This window comes from Carassius gibelio, chromosome A22 (genome assembly GCF_023724105.1).
Source record: "Carassius gibelio isolate Cgi1373 ecotype wild population from Czech Republic chromosome A22, carGib1.2-hapl.c, whole genome shotgun sequence".
Lineage (NCBI taxonomy): Eukaryota > Metazoa > Chordata > Actinopteri > Cypriniformes > Cyprinidae > Carassius > Carassius gibelio.
The window spans coordinates 18298924-18313781 of NC_068392.1; the positions used below are offsets into that span (position 1 = coordinate 18298924).

A 14858-nucleotide genomic window follows, 5' to 3' on the forward strand; every position below is an offset into this window, starting at 1 on the left:
CCTCTCTCTCTGTGTTTGCAGGAGTAGAAACCCTCGTCTGACTTTGAGACAGTAGAGATGATCATCTCTGTAGTTTGACTCTGGATGAGTGTCCCATCTTTATAGAAATCAGCTCTGAGGTTTGGAGTTGAGTATTTATCTAAACAGTGTAGAGTCAGAGTCTCTCCTTCAGTCACAGGATGAACAGGACTCTCCAGAATCACACCATCTACAGAAACAGAGCAAACATCAGCTGATGAAGAGTAAGAATCAGTGTGGTGACAATAATAATAATAATAATAATAATAATAATAATAATAATAATAATAATAAATAATAATAATAACAACAACAACAATAATAATAATAATAATAATAATAATAATAAAAGCATTTTCTTTAGAGCTGCCATTCAAAAACACTCAAGAACAACTTACAAATGAATGACAATCATAAATTAAAAGGCAGTAATACAATAAAAGCAACATCTATTCAACATTAAAATAATCCACAAAATAAAATTAATCAGGAAAAGATCATTTAACCCTTGTATGGTGCTTGGGTCTGTGGGACCCGTTTTCACTTTTTATCAAAAGACAAATTATACTATTAATTATTTTTTCAAATTCAGACTCATTGTTCTCAAACTCGGGGTTTATGAAATATATGTAAACAAATAACAAATAAACATTTATTTGTTTACATGACATAAGAGTGACCAACAAGAGCTGCACGGTTCTGGATAAACTGAGAATCACAATCATTTTTATTTTTTAAATGACAAAACTCAGAGTTTGAGCAATGGTTTAATACTCAAAGGGTTAATAGTCTTGCAGACTCATTGATATTTAGGAATAAGATCACATGGGTGAATGAATTGAGATCAAAATCTGTCTATTTAAATTTACATTTATGCATTTAGCAGATGCTTTGCGACTTACAATGCATTCAGGCTAACATTTTCTCCTAAAATGTGTTCCTGGGATTCGAACACATTGCTAATGCAATGCTCTACCACTTGAAGAACGCATTTATATCTATTTATAGATATCAATTTTCTTTTATAATAAATATATTTAGTTAATAGAAATTTATACAAATTATATAGAATAGACATTTATATAAGTTTATATAAATTAAGTCTATTTATATCTGAATTATAAAATGAGGGCTTTGTGAACTGAATAAACACAGAAACACAGACTCACGGTGTACAGTGATATTCACAGGATGAGTTTTCTCTCCAGATTCAGACTCACACCAGTACACTCCAGCGTCACCTGTGCTGGTGGATCTGATTGTACATGTAGATCCTGTTTTTGTTCCCCACACTGATGATGAACAATCTTCCAGCCCCCATCCATCTGTGTATCTTCTATTTTACTAATAAGAAACCTCCATAAACTGTAACTAGTAATTTTACTAATAGACTATAATATACCTAGAATCAAGGTCTGGTCAATGACATAAAATTTCATAATGAAAACTCTGTTTATTAAATAGATCAGATTATACATTTAATTATGTTCCCTCAAGTTCACTTGTGTAAGTAACACTTTTGTGGCACGGTAGTCATATTTTAGCTTTTTATGACAATTTTAGGTAATGCTTTAGATTACAAGCTGCAAAGAACTACGTCAGTAAACAGAATTTACTGTATCATTGTTTCTGAAATTATAGTTTACCCATTCAGCCCCTCTATGCAGATATAAGGGAACAATATGCTAAGTTTGGGGAATAAAAGGGGAACAAGGTGGACTTAGACACAGAACAAGGGTATATTTATACAGTAATTACAGAAAAAAATATTACACTAGTTTAATTTAATTAATCGATGGCCAAATCTCCTTTTTATTATTATTATTATTATTATTTATTTATGTTTTTTTTTTTGCTACAAAACATCACAGTTTACATCCACTGAAATATAAATGTTGTATGTATTTTTCTGCGAACAGCTGGAAAGAGGTGAGCTTGTTTTAAACTGAACCTTGATGATATATCATACACAGTTATTTGGTGATAGTTGTGTTATGAAGCTGCTCGTGTGAAGTTGCTGAGATCGGTGAATAAGCTTTCATAAGGTAAGTAGACTCGTGAATTATAAATCATAGCAGAAACTCATTAACTCATTTCACTACATGTCCAGTTTTATTGTTCAGTCTCCATCATGTATCCTTTAATAATAGAATGGATAAAAATGCCTATAATGAAATATCAATATAAAATTATAAAAAGTACATTATCTTTCTAAATCAATATCAAAAACATTGTTGTTTAGGCCATACATACCACGTAATATTAGAAAAGGTAGCCTTAGTTTACTGTATAAATGAGGAGTAATGTTACAGGTTGTTACTCCTTTATTCCCCAAACATCACGTATTATTCCTCTATATCTACACTGAGTTACTGAATAGGTTCACTATAATTACACAAACTCACACTGTAACTTCAGTTTACTTACACAGTTCTTTGCAGGTTGTATATAGGGTTGTTAAGCCCTTATTCCCCAAATTTTGTTCCCTTATACATACACAAATGCTCTTTATTGGTACACTATAATTACAGAGACATACACTGTAAATACAGTATACTTATGTAGTTCTTAACGGGTTGTAATCTAAAGTGTTACCTGATTTTCCAGTATTAGATTTTAATGTTTTACATTTTTTGCAGCTGACCCATGAATCAAGGTTGTGTTGGTTAGTTTGGTCTGTTTAGGCTCTGCTAGTAGATACAGTATCTACACCTGACAGCAGAAGCATCTTTCTCCATTGACACCATTAATCAGTAGCTGTATATTATGACAGGACAACATTTCAAGACAAACTCTATAAAGATCAATGAAAATCTCCAGAGAGTCTCGTTCATTCTGTGTCTCAGTCTGAACTCACCAGTGACCCACAGTAGCTGTTTGTTGCTGATGGTTGAGTTATATGCTGGTTTTCCTCTCTCTGCTGAACACACATAAACCCCTGTGTGTTTTAGATCAGCAGAACTGACCGTGTAGTGTCCTCCAGCTCATCTGCTGCTGTCTGAGAGACGCTTATAATGATTGCTGTTGTCTGTTTGAAGTGAAAATGTGCAGTTAGCTCAAGAAATGAAAGTCGTATAAATGACCATTGTTGGTATAATCAGAGTATTCAGAATGATTCAGTATTTTTAATCTCTCTGTTTCTTTATGAAGTCAGTTTATTCAGATGTTACTACATGAATCACATTATATCTTACCTGATGAGAGAGTTTCAGTGAACCAGCTGAATGTCCAGTCTGTAGAGGAACCATTAACCTGACAGATCAGAGTCACTGAATCTCCTTCAGTCAACCACTTCTGTGGAGAAACACTTAACACTGCTCTGGGAACTGAAGATGAGAAATCACTCATTAACAACATGTTAAACTTGTGTGTGTATGTGAAGAGATGATCAAACTCACCTGATACTATCAGTGTAACTTCATCACTGCGGTGTGAGATGCGTGGTCTGTCTCTCTCTGCTCCATAACAGGAGTATTCACCTGCGTCAGACTCAGTAACAGGACTGAATGTGACTTCCTGTAGTTCACTGAAAACACGGCCTGAAGTGTCTTTAAACCAGACGTACAGCCAGCTAGAGACTCCTTCACTATATACATCACATCTGAGAGTGACTGTCTCTCCTCTGAACACATGTTGAGCAGGTTTGATGCTCACTGTGGCTTTTGGGTTTTCTGTACAGTGACAACAATTCACAATAAAAATAACATACTGCTTTCACTGTATGAACAGATACTTGAGTCTAAAACACACATAAATCAGATGAGACTGAAGTGTTGTTCTCTATTGCTGTAATAGTCATTTATGAAAGATCTGTCTATATACAATCATTGAGGATTTGGAAACATGAAAGTTGTGAAAGTTTTCCAACAGAAGAAGATCTCAATTTAGATTTCACAGAGAATATAAGAAACATATCTGTGTATGTTGTATGTCATGAAATATATGAATCAAATCGACTCACCTTCAGTATGTTGAGAGAAGATGTTTGAGATCAGCACTAAAAACACAAAGAGAAACCTCATTACAATGTGAACATTGAGCTGATAATTATAAAGATAAACTGGGTCTGTATATGTGTCTAGATAAACATGAAATCATCTGACTGGTATTTTATAGATTTGATCACAGCAGAGAAGTGTTTAGGGAACTTCACTCCAACAGTCTGATCACGAGCAGAAGAATAAAGACAAACTCTTACTAACTGTGAACTAGTGAATATTACAACAACAGCAACAATAACTGCAAAACAAACCAACAGAACTGATTCAACAGCATTACACATCACAAAACTGAATCACTGAGCAAACACACTGATCTACAACACAACAGAGAGCATTTCTCTTTCACAAACAGCACTAACTGCACACTTCCTCTCTCAAACTCATCTTTCACTCATATTTGAGTTTAGTGAATACATCTTATATCATGAACTACAGCTGGATCTGAAACTCTGAGATCAGACAGAAAAGACATAAATCTAGGAACACTAAAACACTTGATCATTTACATCATATAATAACTATCCACTGAAACACATTAAGAGAGAATAATACTCACAGAGCAGAAGAGGAAGTGGACTGAGCTCCATACTGACTGAATGATGTCAGACGCTTAAAGACACAGAGTGTGTTAAAGACTCAAGACTTCCTCAAACCTGTGGTCAGATCTTTAGAAACATCAGACAGATTAAAGACACACAAGTGTACCTCATGTGTTACAGAAGATTGTTTGATAATGTTGATAATCTTGTTTTCACAAAATGTCACACTGACTAACATGCAAGTTTTCTACAGAAATGTTGTCATGATCCTTTCAGTATTAAACTGAACAGTGTTTATTTGCTAATATGAAAAGTTGTATTCTAGTGTGTTTAATGAACAAGGGAAATGGAGCGATATATTGATTGCTCTTTTCAAATGTTGGTATTATACTACGAGGCCGTTGAATGCTTGAATCTGATTGGCTGAGGCAAGTTCTGAAGTGTCCAAGACTGGTGCCTCCATCTCCGAGCGCCGCTGTTCAGTTTCCACACACACTTCAATAGCACACATTTCTGTTGGTTAACATTAGATTGAGCGACCATGTAAAGTTATTACATCTTTTAGATGAAAAGCTATATTTGAGGTCTATGAATGATAAGTGGGCTTTTGGACGTCCTGCCCGATGTACGCTACTGTATGACATAGACCAGCCAATAATAATCTGTCCATCACATGAACATCATTCACACCAAAGCTAACAAACAGAAGAACATAAAGAGACAGGGTGATTAGAATTGAGTTCAAAATTAAAATAAAGGCCTACAGTTTAGAGATTATTTATTTAGAAGATAAGCTATATTTGTGTATAAAGTTGGGGATCAAAGTGTTATTATGATTCCCTGTCCTGCTCTCTCCAGCTGACATTTCCTGTCCCGTCCCAATCCTGTGATTAATAGTGATTTTGTTTCCAATCCTGCGTGATTCCTGTGACCCGTGAGAGTCCCGAAAACATGTCAGCCTCTAGTTCCAGGCAGCTCTCCTGACCACTTTACAGTTACATATCACTTACACAGTTAACAGTAATAACGGTTTAAGTACAAAAACCTAATAAAAAACCTGAATAAATCATCGGCCAATTATTTGTAGTCAATTGTTCCTTACTTATGTATTTACATGGCAATAAAGTGAACAACAACAGCTTCCTCCCTCAGTGGTTAGTGTGGAAGAGCTGAAACAGAACAAACCAAACCACAAATATGATCTTAACATCAACCTATTTCTATTCTGTCAGGCCTCTGACACTGATATATTTATACCTGTGAACACAGTTTAATATTCATACACCAAGGCCAGGGATGAGCATTAAAACTAATGCAATGATAATTTTTTTCAATCTTAATGAATCCACCTTCACAGATGCACTATAGATCTCCTGAGGAACAGTTCCACTCATTCTCTGCTATAGGAGAGGAAGAAATGTGTGAATCTTTTAAATCATCTTAATCAACATCATGTATGTTAGACTTAGACCCTAAACCAGCCTCTTGTATAAAAACAAACAAACAAACAAAAAAAAACACTTTTACTCACCTTAAATCTTAAATTTAAGGCAGTCTCCTCTCAGCTATGTTCCTCCTGAGAGAGTATCTGTGAGGATTTCCAGTCAGGATTTAGACCGTATCATAGTACTGAGACTGCTCTCATCAGAGTTACAGATGACCTGCTCTCTCTGTTAGTGTAACTTTCTCATTAGACTACAGCACTATCATGGTTGCTAGGAAACTTTGTTTCATTTACTGTGTTTTTTACTTTTTGTGTTACTGCTAATATTAACGCTTAGCTAAATTTAAAGAGTTAGTTCATCCAAAAATGAAAATTATATCATTAATGACTCACCCTCGTGTCGTTCCAAACCCGTAAAACCTCTGTTCATCTTCAGAACACAGTTTAAGATATTTTATATTTAGTCCGAGAGCTCTCAGTCCCTCCACTGAAACTGTGTACAGTACAGAACAGAAGAGAAGACAATGCTGAATTAAGTCAAAGTTTTTGCTATTTTTGGACCAAAATGTATTTTCGATGGTTCACAAAAATTCTAACTGACCCTCTGATGTCACATGGACTACTTTGAAGATGTTTTTCTTACCTTTCTGGACATGGACAGTATACCGTACACACAGCTTCAATGGAGGGACTGAGAGCTCTCAGACTAAATCTAAAATATCTTAAACTGTGTTCTGAAGATTAACGGAGGTCTATTTTTTGGGTGAACTAACCCTTTAACCACATAAATGGTGGTTTGGACAGTTTTCAGAAATACATTATATTTTACCATAAAACAATAAACATATATTTTAGACGGCTTTTAAATGAATTTCAACCTTTTTAATCACACTGTTTATATGCTCTGATAATTAAATGATAGGCCTACTACAATCATCACTTATCACCTCATGCTTTTTTAACCGGGTTATACCTGGGGCTCCCCAGTTTTGGTTTGCTAAATAGTGAGGCCTGGCCATAGCCAGTGAAACTACTTAATTAGCTGTCGAGCAACAGATAAGGACAGCAGTTTGTAAGTGTTTTGCTCATTTTCTCATTAGACTACTGCGCGATCATCGCTGCTTGGAAACTTTGTTTCATTTACTGTGTTTTTTACCGTGGTAAATACATGCTGAAGTGGCACTTGTTCTTGCTTTTGCCTATCACGGGACTCACTTTAGTTTCAATCTGCTAAATAGTGAGGTGTGGTCAGCTGACTTCAATAACAATAACAGGTACAAATATAAAAGCGGTAGTTTCACAGCGGCAGCTGTCGTGACAGCCCTCGCATAAAGATCGGCGAGTAAAACCATCGACTCTACCTGCGTGACTCAACCAAGCAAGGACACCGACAAGGCATATTGCTTTTCTCCCCTTTCTTTACTTTTTGTATAGCTTGTTCTCAAATACTTATTTAGGTCACTTGTACTCATTATGTCATTAGATCATTTCAGATCTCTACTATCATTACGAGACACTCTAACACAGAGAGCACACACTGTACGTTGAAGGCAGGTGTATCCCAAAAATCTGCGGCCTGTCCTCTACTATGACACTCTCTATTCCAGTTGGTCTCTGGAACTGCCAGTCTGCAGTTAACAAACCAGATTTCGTTTATTCTATTGCTATTCATTCCTGTCTCATCCTCATGGCCCTAACTGAGACTTGGATCAAACCTGAAGATACTGCAACTCTCACAGCCCTCTCCACTAATTTCACTTGTTCCCACACCCCTCGTACGACTGGGAGGTGTAGAGGTGTAGAGGAATCACATGCCATTACTGTAACCCACCCTGTTAAAATCCACTTTGTGGTCATTTATCATTCCCTAGGTCAATTGGGAAATTTCCTGGAGGACTTGGATGTGTTACTGTCAAACTTTCCTGAGGATAGTACTCCTCAGGTACTGCTTGGCTAGATAAACCAGAGGCTGCTGACTATAACACTCACTTTGTTTGATCTCAAGCATGCATTTACAACAGTGAGTCACAAATCAGGTAACAAACTGTACTTCATCTACACATGCTGTTGCTCCATGGAGAACTCTTCAGTTGCTCCACTGCACACCTCAGACCACTTCCTCATTACTGCTTACCTCGCACTTACTCCTGAAGCAGCACACTCTCCAACGCTGGTCACCTATTGACGGAACCTACGCTCACCCTCTCCACATCGCCTATCCTTTATGGTTTCATCCTCACTTCCTTCACCCTCTAAAGGCGGGCGTACACGGTGCGATTTTTGCTGTCGTACGAGTTCGCATGCGATTTTTTTCAGTGGTCTGGAAATCGCGTATTCTCATATGGTCGTGGCTCGTATCATTTGCGATGAATTACGAGCCGAGCAGAGTGGCTTACGAGCACTTCCCGATCTCTCGATCATTTTTTAACATGTCTAAAAAGTTTGTGAGCTATCGGTTTGAATTCGTGACATTGGTGTGGTTGAACGAGCCGATTGTTGATTTATCTGAAGTTGACCAATCACGAACTAGGAAAACCACAGAAGAAGAAAGACGAAGACGGCAGCGCCACGGCGAACCAGGAGGATAAACTCGCTGAAGTCTGACAGGAACAGCGAGCGCTGTATGTTTCTAGCAACGTGTACCATGCTTTTTAGTTACCCATTTCAGATATTTATAAACCATATACAAGAAAACACACACACATGGTGACCAAACGTCTCGGTTTCCTATTGCTGAAAAATAACCTGTACGTATAGGAAACAGTCACGGCTCGTATCAATATTTTATATGCATTTATGAGAGAGGGAGAGCAGTTATATTAGGCGTGTTCGACTTGAAGCAGCGCTGCACAGAATGATCACCTGTATGGCATCAAAGTACCGCGAGAGCGATTTGAAATGCAAGTCGAACGCGTCTATCAACTTTGTGCGATTGCTTCTGGAATTCGCGGGTTGTAAAATCGTGTTGTATATCATCTCGTCCATACGATTTTCAGATAAACTGTAAACTTTTGGCGCTCGCGTCTGGCGGAAGAACATTGTAACCGGAGCTACTTCTCTACGTTTACATCTATGGCGAGTCACGCAGGTACTGACATTATTGTCTTGACATTAAACCGGTCCTTGACGCTAAAAAGGTTGGGAACCGCTGGTCTAGACCACCCCATCTGCCCCCTGGCTGTCCGATGCTCTCCGTGAACATTGCTCTAAACTCAGGGCTGCCGAGAGGAAATGGCATAAATCAAGAAACTTTACTGACCTAAGTATCAGTCTCTCCTCTGCAAATGTCTTCACTGCTAAAACAACATACTACCATAACAAAATTAACATTTGAATCTTGCACAGTTTTCAAAACTTTCTCTTCTCTTTTCTGTCCTCCCCCTCCTCCTTCATCAGTTCTTACAGCGAATGACTTTTCTTCATAAATAATACAAGAACCATAAGTGACAAATTCTCCACACCAGGATAACTTCATAATGACTAATACACACTCACTCTCCTCCTTCTCTCTGAAAACTTATCCTGTCCAATCATCCTACTACTTGTCCACTTGATCCGATGTCCACTCACCTCCCTCAAACAATCTCTTCTTCAGTCATACCTTCGCTTACTCAGATTATCAACTCCTCTCTTCACTCTGGTACATTTCCCTCAGCTTTTAAGCAGGCTCGGGTAAGCCCACTGCTCAAGAAACCATCCAGCGCTTCTTGAAAACTACAGACCGGTATCCCTTCTTGCATTCACTGCAAAGACACTTGAGTGAGTTGGGTTCAACCAGCTTTCTATGTTCCTTGTCCAGAACAACCTCCTGGACAGCAACCAATCTGGCTTCAAAAGTGGCCAATCAACTGAAACTGCCCTTCTCTCGGTTACTGAAGCACTGCGACTGGCAAGAGTAGCTTCAAAATCCTCAGTACTCATCTTGCTGGATCTGCCTGCTGCTTTTGACACCGTTAATCACCAGATTCTCCTGTCCACCCTCAGAAAGATGGGCATCTCTGGAACCACGCTCCTGTGGTTGAAGTCCTACCTCTCCGATAGATCCTTCAGCGTGCCTTGGAGGGGTGATGTTTCTAAGTCACAACAACTTGCTACTGGGGTTCCTCAAGGCTCAGTACTTGGACCACTTCTCTTCTCCATCTACATGATGTCATTAGGATCTTTAATTTAGAAGTATGGCTTTTCTTATGACTGCTAGGCTGATGACACCCAACTCAACTTCTCATTCCAACCAGATGACCCGACGGTAGCTGCTCGCATTTCAGCCTGTCTGAGTGATATTTCTAGCTGGATGAATGACCATCATCTTCAGCTCAACCTTACTAAGCAAGAAGCTAACTCATCATTTCATCAGAATTACTCTAAACAGCAGGGTTCGTCAACCTTTACTCATTCCAGGACAGACAGAAACCTAGGAGTTGTGATGGATCATCAGTTAAGCTTCACAGACCACATTGCTACAACGTCCCGGTCCTGCAGATTTGCCTTATACAACATTAGGAAGGTTAGACCCTTACTGTTAGAGCAATCCACCCAACTTCTTGTCCAAGCTCTTGTTCTCTCCAGACTGGACTATTGTAATGCTCTCCTGGTGGGCCTTCCTGCATGTACTGTCAAGCCTCTGCAATTGATCAATTGAGCAAGCCTCACTAGTTCAAACTTATGCACCCTCCAGAAGTTTGCGTTCTGCAAGTGAACGACGCCTTGTGGTGTCATCCCAAAGAAGTTCAAAATCACTCTCACAGACCTTTTCCTGGACTGTGCCCAGCTGGTGGAATGACCTCAATTCGAACAGTCTTTACTCATTTTAAAAAAAACACACGTTTTTTTGCCAACACTTGACCAGCTATTGTCCACAAACCTTCATTACTCTGTTTATGTGGTAAGTAAACTTTCATGTATCTGGCTATCGTTAGCAAGCGGCTAACCTTTTCGTGGCTCCGTAGAATGCGTTATTTGTTTCACCCTTCAGGCAACAGTGCAGACTACACTGGTCACTGTATGTTTCACACTGTTGATTATGTAGTGATACAGTCGGGAAAATCTGAGGAAATAAATAGCTGACATCAGACAAACATCAATATTTAACTGAGAGAATGATGTGAAAGAGGAAGTACAAGAGAACGAACAAATAGTTTGCATTAAGACACATTACTAAGAGTTTCTATCTGATGGTGTCAAGATGGCAAATAAACCACATGCAGTGTGAGAAGAAGCACATTTTTTTGTGGTTTTAAGATCTTGTTTTGTTAGTGGTTCTTGCAGAATGATAAATGCCAGTAATTTTAAACACATAATAATTTTAATTTAATTTAAATGTCAATATCACCATCACTCATATTTGGTTAATCCCCTAGGGCCGTTTTTTTAATTTTTATTTTTATTTTTTGGCTACTTTCACCTATTTTTTTCTAATTCAAATGTTTACCCTACACACAGAATGGAGGAAATAATTGAATTGGAGACATTTTTTCTTAAAGAAAACCATTTGAACTACAAAATATAAGTGTAATTCTTAATAAATAACATTTTATACATTTCAATTGTTACAATAAACCAAAGCTATTCTTGCGTTTCACAACTCTATTCAGCATTTGACACCATGTCTTCCTCTTCAGTAGTGTTCACAAACCATTAATGCCACCAAAGCCTGTAGTTCTCACCATGTGTACGCTAACATGCAGCATTTTCACACTGCAGTCAGAACCACAGGATGAGTTAAAAAAGAATCACATGTGCATTCATTGGCTATGAATTCAAGAACAAAAAACAAAAACAAGAAACAACTCAAGAATTGTTTAAAATTGCATATAACTGCATACTAACTGTAATAATTGATGTTGATTACAGTAGCATTTTGTTCCAAAGAGCAAAATATTTAATGCTTGACATGCAAAACCTGATTCAGTAAAGAAAGGTCAAGGTTTGTTTGCTTTTACTGTGTCACTGTGAAAATGTTTTACTTAGGCCTGTTGCGTAATTAAATAACCATCTAATAGTGATTATTTGATCTAACCGCGGTTATTTCAGACAACCGTGATTATTGTGCTTTTATACAACACAACACAAGAGGGAGTCATACACCAAAAGAAACAAAAGAGCACCAGTTTTGTTTTCATGCACTACAATATATAGCTTATATCATCTGAAGTCAAGCCCTATCTTAATGTGAGGGACAGAATTGTATTTACATTGTTAAATTTAAGTTTACAGAAATTACAGCACGTCACGTTCAGTTATGACACTCACTACTGTAAAACTGTCTCTCCAACATGATGTTTTTCTATTATAATACTAGGTCTGGGGATTTGTATAAAAGTGTAATGTATTCAAGTGTGATACGTTGTGATGTAAGAGTGTAACGTAAAAAACCACGTGACATGTAAGAACAAAAAGGTAGATAAAGCTTGAGAGTTCTAGAGCCATAGCGTGTCATCTCATTTATTGGTTATAAAACAACAATACATGGTTTTGCACACAGAAAGATTATTAGAAGCCTTTATTTTTCTCATGATTTATATCTTATTTAATGTATATTGTGAGAATACAAATAGTTAACAGAATAAACATCTTTAAATTGTATAATGTGTACCAAAGGTTTTTTTTCAAGATATGTTTTGCTGATAAATTATACAGTCAGCTAGTTTAATTTCATAGCTTATATATTTTTATTCAAATGTAATTTTTCTCTTTTGAGGAAGTGAATATTCAGTGGATTGTGTTTAATGCTAAAATGAACTTTTTGGCTTCACTGATTGTTCTGCAAGTATTCTAATTAAAATAGATAAATGAATAAAAGAGCGAGGGGAAGGTCAATATAGCAGACTCTTTGAATAAGAAAGCCATAATAACGCATGAAAAACATATTCATCAACTGTCCAGAAGATGGAAGCAGTGATCCACACATGCTCCTCACATACAGCAGCACTCAAAATGATTTCAATGAAGTTATATTAAAAAATAACATTAAAAAATGGTTTCAATAAAATAACAACCAAACAAAGATAAATTAATGTATAATTTAAAAATAAAACAGGAGAAATTCACTTACAAAGATATTAATTATAATAATACTCTCAACAATTGTTAGTTTTCTGAAGATCAACATTCTGGAATCCTTATAAAATGACATATGGGTCTACTGTTACGTCAACGTAAAGAGCAGGGATTCGGTTTGGCGAGCAGACTCAGAGCAGCATCGGTCCAATCAGAAGCAGGTGAGCGTGAGCGAAGGATTAGCGACAGATCGGGCTCTGTTGAATCAGACACTGATATCTTTATATTTTAATCACAGAATAACGTAAGTTATGACTATAACTATGGATCTATGAGAGCGAATGATGACCTTCACCACGGTCTTACCTTGAATGACGCCATTCTGCCAGCTCTCCTCGAGACCTAATGTAAACAATGTCAGGTGACTGACCCCTAGTGGTTGGTTCCCTATAAAACATCCGGATGAACCGAACACTTCCTCTTGCCTGGAACGCCTCAGTTCATCCCGAGTGACAAGAAATGGTGACGGTCATCATTCGGTCATAACTTACGATCTATTTCGACCTCACTCAGACCGTCACCACGGTCTTACCTTGGATGACTAGTGCCATCAAGGTCACGAGGGAATGTAAGCCTCTCCTTCTTTACATCCCTGCTTAGCGGCCGAGAGCAGAATTGTGGACCCAAGCGTAACTGGGTCCGCCACATTGACCCGGTAATACTGGGCAAAGGTACAAGGTGAGCTCCATGATGCCGCTGCACATATGTCCGTTAGTGCCACCCCCTTCAGTGCTGCCCAGGATGTGGCAAGACTCCTGGTAGAATGAGCTACCAGGTTCCCTGGGACTGGTAGGCTCTGACTGGAGTATGTGTGTGCAATAGTGTCTACTATCCAATGTGATAGGCGCTGTTTCGAGGCTGGTTTTCCGATACTTTTCTTATCGAAACACAAAAACAACTGAGTGTGTAAATGTCGTAACGACTGTGTCCGCTCAATGTATGTGCGAAGTGCTCGAACTGGACATAAGGTAGCAAGATCAAGTTCTGTACAAGAGAGATCAGGATCAGGTTGAAATGCTGCAAGTTCGATTACTTGATTGATCGTGCAAGTATTAAGAACTTTAGGCAGGAAATTAGGGTTCGGCCAGAGAGAGACCCCTGAATAGTTTGCCTTCCATCTCAGACAGTCTTCACTTACTGCTAAAGAATGTAACTCACCCACTCTCTTTGCTGAACAGATAGCAAGAAGAAAAACAGTTTTCCACGTCAGTGATTTAAGATCCGCCTGGGCCAATGGTTCAAATGGGGCTCTAGTCAATGACTGTAGAACCATGGGAAGATCCCAGGATGGTGATCTCAGCCTTTTGTCTGGATAGAGGCGACGTGCACCTTTGAGAAATTGAGTAACCAACATGTGTTTACCAACTGATAAACCTTCCACAATACTGTGGAAATGGAAAAAATAGCCGCCACATAAACTCGTACGGTGTTGACTTTTTTTCCTGAGTCTAAAAGTGACTGAAGAAAGCATAAAATTGAATCGAGACCACAATTCATGGGGTCCAAGTTTTTGTCCTGACACCAGTTAGAGAACACACGCCACTTACTCGAGTAGTTATCCCAAGTGGAAGGCGCTTTAGCATTGTTTATGGTTCTCCTTACTGCCTCCTCTAGCTGACAAGAGAGGGGCTCAGTAGGGGCCAAACCCAGAGTTGTAATGTGGCTGGGTTTGGGTGCCAGATCTGTCCCTCCACTTGAGAGAGAAGGTCTGTTCTGGTTGGTAGTGGCCATGGATGGCCCTGTACCAGACGTAGGAGAAGTGGAAACCAATGTCTCTTTGGCCATTTCGGGGCGATCAGT

At 38.3% G+C, this 14858-nt stretch overlaps 2 protein-coding genes across 7 annotated transcripts in view; both read right to left on the bottom strand.

The window, feature by feature from the left end:
- The window catches only part of LOC127943031 (Fc receptor-like B), a 78431-nt gene that overhangs the window by 45535 nt on the left and 18038 nt on the right, over positions 1-14858 (bottom strand). The window contains exon 2 of the mRNA XM_052539130.1: positions 4576-4724. Within this exon, the coding sequence (XP_052395090.1) occupies positions 4576-4606 (31 nt within the window). The 5' untranslated portion in view covers positions 4607-4724. The remainder of the gene's footprint in view (positions 1-4575; positions 4725-14858) is intronic.
- The window catches only part of LOC127943028 (Fc receptor-like protein 5), a 37187-nt gene that overhangs the window by 4336 nt on the left and 17993 nt on the right, over positions 1-14858 (bottom strand). The window lies entirely within an intron of this gene.